This window comes from Populus nigra, chromosome 3 (assembly GCF_951802175.1).
Source record: "Populus nigra chromosome 3, ddPopNigr1.1, whole genome shotgun sequence".
Classification (NCBI taxonomy): Eukaryota; Viridiplantae; Streptophyta; class Magnoliopsida; order Malpighiales; family Salicaceae; genus Populus; species Populus nigra.
In genome coordinates, this window is record NC_084854.1 from 26417281 (window position 1) to 26427573 (window position 10293).

At 33.2% G+C, this 10293-nt stretch overlaps 2 protein-coding genes across 4 annotated transcripts; both read left to right on the top strand.

The window, feature by feature from the left end:
• Positions 1-1696: 1696 nt before the first annotated feature.
• On the top strand, positions 1697-6437 carry LOC133687899 (uncharacterized). The gene is made up of 2 exons (XM_062107235.1): positions 1697-1902; positions 4243-6437. Coding segments are annotated over exons 1-2 (2076 nt in total). The 5' UTR covers positions 1697-1900; the 3' UTR covers positions 6317-6437.
• A 1167-nt stretch (positions 6438-7604) lies between these two features.
• LOC133688764 (F-box protein CPR1-like) lies at positions 7605-9885 on the top strand. Of its 3 annotated transcripts, none has more exons than XM_062108374.1 (3): positions 7605-8945; positions 9321-9407; positions 9504-9885. In XM_062108374.1, the coding sequence occupies exons 1-2, from the start codon at positions 7744-7746 to the stop codon at positions 9358-9360; spliced, it is 1242 nt and encodes a 413-aa protein (XP_061964358.1). In that variant the 5' UTR covers positions 7605-7743; the 3' UTR covers positions 9361-9407; positions 9504-9885. The 3 variants fall into 3 exon arrangements, with proteins under 3 accessions (XP_061964358.1, XP_061964357.1, XP_061964359.1); XM_062108373.1 differs by having other exon boundaries at positions 9540-9885; XM_062108375.1 differs by having other exon boundaries at positions 9573-9885.
• The last annotated feature ends 408 nt before the right edge of the window (positions 9886-10293 follow it).

Sequence of the window (10293 nt, forward strand, 5' to 3'; positions counted from 1 at the left end):
GAAATGAGAAGTGGAGAGATACAATGCGAGATTAGTGGTAAAAAACTATAGTCAAAATCAAGAAATTAACTATGATGAAGTTTTTGTCCTAATTGCTAGATTGAAAGAGTTTAAATGCCACAAAAAAAACCTATGAAAATTTATGTGAATAACTCATTAGTTATTGCTCTAACAAAAGATTCAATATTCCATGATAGAAGTAAATATAATGACACATGATTTTATTACTTACGAGATTGCATTAAAACAAAAAAAGTTGAAATGTAAATACTCAAAACCAAGTTGCGAATATTTTTACAAAGTCAGTCAAATATGGTGTTTTTGTTCAGATGAAAGATATGATGGGAGTTATGAATAAATCAAGTTTAAGGAAAAATGTTGAAAATAAACCAGATTTTAGTTTTTCTAAAAAAAAAATTAAAAACTAATTTACTAATTGAATTAAATATATAAATGGATTCACCGGTTCATAATCGGTTCTGCAAAAGATCCCAGTCGAAATTGTGTAATGAGCGGCAGAAGATTATCTAATTACATGTTCTATCTCCCGGTTGACCTTCCAACTATGTTAGCGATAGAGCTCAGCAAAACAAGGTATTCTGATACGACCATTCACTTGTTTCTTCTCCTTTTCTGGCATACTCATAAAGAAAGGAAGCACAACACTACCTCAGATAACTTGGATGCATTGCTTGGCAAACGATCTGTTCAGGAAGCTAAAGTGGATGCATTTTTCAATGAATTGCTTCGAAGTCCGTTTACCATGTTAAAGGAAATTGAAAACATAATATTTAACGAAGATTAAGTATATTAATTTATGTTCAAAACTGAAAACACTATCACATATTAATAATGATAATCATATGGAGAGGCAGCCAAAGAAACATATAGCTTTAGGTAAATCTCAATCTCTCTCAGTCTCTATATATATGTATCTGTTTAAAAAAATTCCCAAGTATTGGTTCGAAGATTTGAATATAAGAGTAAAAAAATCAGAACAAATCTGCTTAGCCATAAGATGAAACTGGTGGAAAATGATTTTTTGACCCAACCCATAGCGCTTTTATTCCCTCAAATACAAATGAGGCCTTCCTAGTTTTACCAAATCAAAAATCGGGCCGATAGACTACAAGAGTCTTCTTCAATCGATCTTTCCTTCGAGGTATAATTTTACCTTAGCTTGCAAGTAAGGAAAGTAATTGATGCTCTTGTCTGAATGAATATTTATGGGTGCTGATGAGACCTAAGTTACAAAACCTGAAAATGACGTGAATGTTTACAAGAGAAATATTTCAAGGAATGAATATCTAGAACGACGTGTGTGAATGTTATTGTTATTTATTTTTGGACACTAAAAAAAATACAAAAAATTAAAAAAAATATTAATAAAGAGAACATGAAAAACACACAGATATTGTTAAAGACTAGTTGAGGATCAAATTAATAATTTAATTTTGACTGATAAAAATTCTATTAACTAGGATAATTCAATTTGAGATAAAAACTAATTAAAGAGAGGCAACAAAGTCCTCAAGGTTTAGCTTGTGAATAGAGAAATTAATTTATTCTATATATTCACCTTTAAATCTTTTATAAAGTTGTATATAGCTTGTGACGAGAGTAAATTATCTATTCTATTCCTTTTGTGCAGCATAAAAAACGTTTAACATTTTCGCTTTGTGAGAGGAATTTCGTTTTCAAGTTCATAGTGCTGCACAGTCTCCATAAATAAATCACTATCTCTATGATCAAAGAATAAAAAAAAGATCACTATCTCAATAAATAATACACAAATTTGTCGCACTAGGATTAGGACTGCAACTTCAGCTGGTTACACAGCAGCGTGGTCGGCAGAGATTTACTTCAACAAACTTTGGGGCTAGCTGCAAGTTCTGAGTGAATGTATGTATATATGCTTTTGTTTTATGCATTAATTCTTTTATATTAATCTTATTTTTGAGGTGGATATAAAGGTGATGCTATTTCATTAAGTTTTGCTGTAGAAAGGTTGGGTTAAAAATGATTTTTTTTTATTCATAAAAAATTAATGAATCAATTTGTACCTCAATTTGAGCACGTCGTGAACACTATCAAGAGATATTGTTCCTTCATATCGTGATATTGTAGTATTTCTTAACAGTATTAACTTCAGCGAAGTCCCCTCCTAGTAATTTTGATGTTTTTTTTTTTTATATAGTAAACGAGTGAATTATATATTAAACAGCCTCATCAAATAGGTGAAACTGAATGAAACATAAATACAATGAGAATATAAAAGAGAAGAGAAGACCAAAGCGACGAGGGACCTAATTAATTAGTCCCTCGTCGCTTTGGTCTTCTCTTCTCTTTTATATTCCCATTGTATTTATGTTTCATTCAGTTTCACCTACTTGATGGGGCTGTTTAATATATAATTCACTCGTTTACTATATAAAAAAAAAAACATCAAAATTTTAGTCCAGTTCATAATACATTCTGAATTTCTAAAAAGATCTGAGCCTGTGTAGCTGAAATAGTAATTTTGATGTTGCATGAGCACTAACTGGCTCGCCTGTAAATCATAATTAATCAAGTCAGCTACTTAATCAGAAAGTGTTGGTGAGGAAAAGATTGTGATTTTGAATTAGTGAATAGTAGATTCAATCCAGGCTAAGTTTTTTTATTTTATTTTATTCTGTGTTGTATGGATCTCTTTGCTTCGCTGGTTTTTCATGTACTAGATGGTTAACCTAATAAAATTATCTCGTTTTTATGATAATTAGTGTTTATATTAGCTGTAAGTTTCAATAATGAGAGCGACGATGCTAATGATATGATATATATTGATGTAGCAAACGTGGTGAGACGTTAGTTCTAAATATTTTGGGAACATGATAGTACTGTGATACTATTTTCATAATATTAGGAGTTCATCGACTTTTTCCTTTTATTAATTATATTTTAATTCTTAAACTAGAGAAAAACTAAATGGTTAAAATTATGTATATAAAAAATTATAACGACAACTATCGAAGAACATGAACAAAAAGATAAAAAGTAATGCAACAAGATTAATGAAACAAAAGTATTTTAAAAAATAACTATAAACTCATAAAAAAAAGTATACATAAGAAATATTATAATAAAACTTAGATAGATAGATAGAATATACATTACCAGATTTAACAGTTTTATAATCAGAAATATTTCGTCGATGTCTTTGTTTATATTTATTAATTTTCTAGTAGTGATAAAAAAAAATCTTAAATGAAAAGGTTTGAATCTCAAGTTTTAGTTTTGTGTTTATTAATTTTACTTAAATCTAATGAAAATTCATCGTATAATATTTTATTTAAGATGTATATTGAATTTATTTTTTTCTATACATGTATTAATGAAAAAAAAGTCTTTAATATGAGATCAGTCCTTTTCAAGTTTTTTAAAATTATTTATGATAAATAAAAGTATATTAGTTGAATAATGTGTCATTTACACCATTATTATTTTTCAAGTTGGTCCTTTCTTCATAAAATTATTAAATCATAATATATAATTTGTATTATTTCGTTTAAAATAGGAGAGCAATCAAACATTTAAATTGAATATTATTAAATTTTTGTTATGATAATAATGAAGTTTTATTGAGAGGTTCAGAAAACCATCAAGTCAACGGATGAATATGTATTGAATACATGTGGTTATAATGACTAGTTAATTTCTTTGTCACATGCTTCACACATGTATTATTTAAGTATATATTTAATATTTCTTTTTAACTTACTATGAATTAATTCAATAATTAATAATTAAAAAATATAAAGTCCATATATTTATTATAAAAATCTTAAAAAATGATTAACTTAATAGTTTTAGGTATTAATTAAACGGATGAAATAGATATTACTTATATATAAACACAATAAGAATTAAGATGGTCTGATTGAAATTAGTACGCTTATTTACAAATTGGATGATTTAAAGTACGTAGAGGCATTTAACTAGTTTTCAATAGTAATTTGGCACAAGCTATGCATCGCAGCTTGGCTGGATGACCAACAATTTTGATTGCGAGGCAGAGACGTTTTAAATTCATATGGCTAGGGTTCGCGTCCCTCTCCAAAACCACCCTAATGACCATTGAACAACAATGAAGAAAAGGTCATTTTGTATGCTGTTTTTAATTTTCTCAAGTTCATTTTGCTCAAATTTTTTGGAACTGTGCTGATTAAGGTGGATTTATTTTTGAAAAAATGTGCTTGCTAGGGACGTGTCGTCAAAGATGGGTTTAGTAAATTTGTCTCAAGATATTGAAGAACTATGGAATGAATGGCAGATTCGCTCATTAATGTTACTTGGTCTCCTTCTTCAAATCATCCTCACCGTTTTAGGAGAACGACGGAAGTATACTGTTGGGCTCGGGGATATTCTTTGGTTAGCATACTTGTCCGCAGATTCGGTGGCAATCTTTTCATTGGGTATCCTTGCTCGCAGCGTAGCCAACACCACAAATCCGAACTTGATTCCAGTGTTTTGGGCACCAATCCTTCTAGTTCACATTGGTGGCCCTGGAACTATCTCTGCTTATTCAATGCATGAAGTCGACAAATTATTGATAAATCACCTTCTTCAGCTAGTAACCCGAGTTGGAGTGGTTGGTTATGTCTTGTTCAGGTTGCGAGAAAATGCCTTCATGTTGGTAGCCATTCCCATCTTTATTTCAGGAATGATCAAGTATGGTGAAAGGATTTGGGTTTTGAAAAGAAGCAAGGAATCCAATAATTTGTCACAGCAACCTTCTGCAAAACGACCTTGCATCCCGATTAAAGATTTATTAATTTCCTCCACCGAAAGTTCAAGGGAGGTCAGATATCTTCATGAAGCTCGTCTTTTGTTCAAAACTTCTAATAAGATGCTGTTCCAAAATCTTGATCTCGTCTATTTCGATCAAGAAATCACCTATTTTTTGGTTTCTGAAAAGAAAGCCGAGGGAGCCTTCCAGTTGACAGAAATTGAGCTGGGACTCAAGTATGATCGCCTTTATTCTAAGGTGGCAACGATTTCCTGGCCTCGCTTCATTCTCCGCTCAGTCACTTTCTTATCCTCTATTTTTGCTTTAGTTTCCTTCTCAATAATGATAAAGAGCAAGAGTGTCTATTCGGAAATCGATAGAATTATATCTTACGTGTTGCTGAGTGGAGTTGTCTGCCTTGAAAGTTACTCTATCATTGGGCATCTCTTTTCCGACTGGGCTATGATTTGGCTTAGTAGTTGGGAAAAAAAAATTCCTAATCTCTATCGAACCTGTTGTCTTTCACTGCTACAATATTTTTCCAGGAAGCGCAAAAGATGGTCAAGATTAATGGGACAACACAACCTAATAAGTGCTCTATCAAAGAAACCAGTGAACAACCTTCGTAAGAAGTACTTTCCAGGGAATTGGAACATTCATAGCAGGGAGGGTGTGGACAAGGATTTAAAAGAATTGATCTTCAAACAAGTCATGGATAAACGTTCAAAGTTCAATCCTGATACCAATGATTTCGCTGCCCTCCTTAAGCTATTGGAAGAGAGAGGTTGCAGTGTGCTTCAAAGCAAGGGTTGTTTCCGTGAATTGGGATGGAGTGTGGATGATGCAGAATTCAGTCATAGCCTCCTCACTTGGCACATTGCTACTCATGTTTGCTACATAGACGATTCCAAGAAGAACGGTTTTGCAAATTATCAAAAGTGCGCAATGAGCAGATTATTATCTAACTACATGTTGTATCTCCTGGTTCAATGTCCAAATATGTTAGCGATGGAGCTCAGCGGAACAAGGTATACTGATACTAGAATTCATTTGCATCGTCTCCTATTCATCAGGAATACTCATAAAGAAGCGGAGAACAACAAAATTTCCATAGAAGAATTGGATACATTATCGTTTACCGAAGATCATGTGAAAGCATTTTTCAATGAATTGCTTCAAAGTCCGTCTACCATGTTAAAACAAATTACAGAACAAGATGAAGAAAACTCAGCCCTACTAGATGGTTGCATGCTTGCTATGTCATTGCAGTCATTGCAGACACTGGATGGCTGGCCAAATGAAAAGAAATGGGAAATGATAAGTGAAGTGTGGGTGGAAATGCTGATGTATGCTGCAAGTCATTCTGGATGGAAGCAGCATGCTGATGCACTTGCCCGAGGTGGGGAGCTACTCACTCATGTCTGTCTTCTCATGGCACATCTCGGTTTAAGTAAGCAATGTCCACCTGCACCAAGTGACGATTTGGATGCTCGGTATAGAAGGCTTGATGATATTCTCGAGACTGTCGACTCTGAGTATGAGGTATAGAGTACTATCTGGGTTTTTTTCGGATTAGTACTATTATTTTTAATGCTTCAATTCGGATGGGGCTTTGTCATGTACCCATGATTATATTATGCCTTTTTGGCTCTATGCAATTCCTCTTCATCAGCTTATATAGTTAATTTAATCCTTCTAGGGTTTAGCTTTATTTTGCTGTTCTGATATATATATATATATATATGTTCAGTTTAAAACTTGATTAAGAAGAATTATTGTCTTTATTATGTAAAAATTGGTCTAGAAATTCTAGATAAATAATAATAATTAAAAAAGAAATTTGGAAATGTTTGAGCTGCAAGTGGCTGAACTCTTATTTGTGTTTTTTCCTCTCTTTTTTTCTTGAAACAAATATTTTCTTGTTTTTCATTATCCAAAAACTGATGTGAAAATACTCTTACTATCAAAATTACACACACAGAAGAACTGAAAGCAAGTTCAAAGACGAACCTCCAAAGTACACCGCATGACAGTGGGCTAGCCGTGGATTTGCTCACCGACTTATCAGTGATTTGAAACAATATGTAGTCTAAAGTTTTATTTGCAATAATCGGTTGTAAAAAATAATAGCAAAAATTATCATAAGATAGGTCTAAAATATCAATATCAGTTACATTATTCAATTTGATGAAATAATGATAAGAACCCATCCATTATAAATCGAATGACTTGAATAGTATCTGATTTTTTTTTATTGATATTGACTTTTAGTAACTATTTAAATATAGAATTTATTTTATATTAAGAATTTTTTATATACTAAGGCAAAATCTCATGTTCTTAATTCTTCATAGAAAATTTAAGAAATTTCAACAATTAAATTAAGATTTCATATCAATTTTCTTTTTACTAGAAAAAAATTAAAACAAGAATAATAGTATAAAAATGTAACTTTTGAGATATTAGTTCTGCAATACAACCATAATTAATAAATCGTGACTAATGAGTTGACTCGATAGTTTGACTCATTTACAATCTAGTTTAGGTTGAGTTTTTTTTTATTATATTAAAAGTTAATTGGATAAAATTCAAAATCATTTGATTAGTCAATTTGGTTTATTTAACTAAATTTAAGTGAATTTTTATTGATTTAACTTGGAGATTTATTTTATTTTATCTATAAGATATCATTTCAAATTTTTAAAAGTAAAACTTATCATTTTCAAATAATTCCAAGTTGATTGTCTAATTTATAAATTAATTCAATTAATCCATCGCTTGAGCATAAATATGGATACCGATGATTTTGTAGGGTCCTTGTCTTTTTACTCCCATGCCCAAAAAGGCCACCTCTCAAAATGCTGTCAAGTTGTACTTGATTGCCTTCTCCCACCTGTCCACTCACTCTTGCTCTTAGATATAGCGGCAGGCAACCCAACATAACAAACTAACCAACCTAACCTCTTCATTAAAAAATGTCAAGAATCCCACACGAGATCATTCACGACATTTTGCTTCAACTTCCGGTGAAATCCCTCGTCCGTTTCCGATCTCTATCAAAGCCAATTTGTTCCTTAATCGACGGCCCGGATTTCATCAATCTCCATCTAAACCATTCCATCACTACCAAATCTAATCACAGTATCATCCTCAAAGAGTGGGATCTTTTCGCTGTTGATTTTGATGCTTTATCTGATGCGGTGGAGGTTAAACATCATCCCCTTTATTCCGGTGGTGGAACGGAGGTTATTGGTTCGGTTAATGGGTTGGTGTTCTTGAGACGTTCTGAGACAAATACTGCTGTGTATAATTTGTCTACAAGGGAGTGTAAGAAATGTTATGTGGCGGAAACTGAGATTCCACGGCGGGATATGACAACTGGGTATGTTTATTATGGGTTTGGTTATGATTCTTATGGTGATGATTACAAAGTGGTGAGAATGGCACAGTTTGTTAGAGAAGATGGCGGCGGCGATGGTGGTGGTTTGGGTTGCGAGTATGAAGTTAAGGTTTATAGTTTAAAGAATGATAAGTGGAAGAAGATTGAGGGTTTGCCGATTCGGCTTAGGTTATTAAGCAAGCCCTTTTTTCATATTTTGAATAGGAGAGGGTATGGTGTTTTTGCAGGTCACGCTTTGCATTGGATTGTCCCGCAAAGGCGTCAACTTGGTATTAGAGATTGTGTTCTTGGTTTTGATATTAGGGATGATAAGTTTTTCGAATTGCTGCAGCCGGATTATGAGAACAAGGGTATGAACTTTCAGGTTGATGTTGGGGTTCTAGAGGGGAATTTGTGTGTAATGTGTAATTATGAGCATGTTTGTGTTGATGTGTGGGTTATGAAAGAATATGGTGCGAAGGAATCTTGGTGTAAGATGTTTTCGGTTCATGCGATTAAGTGGATTAGTGCTTTTATGTTTTTGAGACCTTTGGTTTATTCGAAAGGTGGTGATATGGTGTTATTGGAAGTGAATGGTGAGAAGCTATTGTGGTATGATTGGAAAAATAAGCATGCTAAGGTTGTAAGGGTTCGTGGTGGACCGAGCTCGTTTGGTTCTGAGATGTATGTGGAAAGCCTTATTAGGATTAATGATGGTGATCGAATTGGCTGGAAGAAGCAACAAGAGCTAGATGAGGAGGAGGAGGAGGAGAAGAGGAAGACAAATAGGAATAAGAGGTAAAATAGAGTGAATTTGTTGTGATTGATTCCCTTGAAGCCATTTAATTTTACGGATGATAATGAAATGGAACTCCAAGTAATGTTGATAGGTAGAGTGTTTTTTATCTCTTTTAAAGCTATAGCATGTTACCAACTTATGCTATTTGTTGTTGGGACCTGAATTTTGAATTTGGTTCTCAAGTCAATGAGAAGTCGGTCTACATTTTCAATTTGGGGGACAAGTCAATGAGAAGTCTTCTTTTTCAATTGGGATGACAAGTCAACGTACAAGTCAATCTAACAGCTTATGATTGGTGAAAGATTGATTATTTATATACCTTGTGGTCATTTGCGTATTTTGATTTAGTACCTCATGTCAGTTGTTTCTCTCAGGGATGATTTCCTGTCTGTGGGGTTCAAACTGAAGTTGTAAGACCAATAGAGAAAAAGGATACAGGACAATGGCCAAAATGGAAGAAGGTAAGCTTTTTGTACGGCACACTTTAACTAATGCTTTCATTCTGTTGTCTGGTTTAAACTTTGTAAATATCAAGGCAAATTGATTTAAGTTTTCAGGTTTCAGAGGACTAATAGCTGCTTCCATTTTTCCAGATGTTCTTGCTCCTTTTATTCTATTATCCTCAGGGCTGATACTGGAGTTATGATACATACTAGTTTGAAGACAGAATGGAGAGAAGAATCCTTCATGCTGAACATACTGTGCCTTCTGCAGAAAGTACTATACAATGTTAGATTTGTTTTTAGGGCATGTTGTGTCAGAATAATCAGATACTTAATGGCTCAACAGTGCAAGAAAACTTTGGAAATCATGTATAGTTTTCCCAGACAGAGAAGCTAGTCTGTTTACTTTTCAAAGTTGCAGGAAACTCTTCTGAAATGAATAAAATGAAGTCATTAACCCACAAGCCTACAAATTTATGGGTTTTTTCTTTCTTAATTGCAAATTTATCTGCTTTTAATGTTCATGAGAAGACCTGGTAGCTTGTTTCTATCAAGTTGACCAAGCATGTGGTAGATGTCATTGGAACATCTCGCAGGGTACTTGCTGTGGAAATTTATTGTTCTCATGTTCTAATGACATTGCATATGCACTTTGCCGTGTCATGGGAGAAATCCATTGGAACCATTGGATTTGTCAATTTGAACAAAATAGCACACAGGGACTCCCTAATTACCCGAAGATTGAATCCACTGGCCTGGTGGTATTGAAGCAACAGTTATGTTGCTGTGATGCGGAAATGGATATAGATTTGGCCATGAAAGTTTCTGGGAAACATCTGATTTTGTCCTGTTAGCATTCCTTTTTGTCCCATTCATTTTAGCAATTTTTATAGCATTCCTTTTA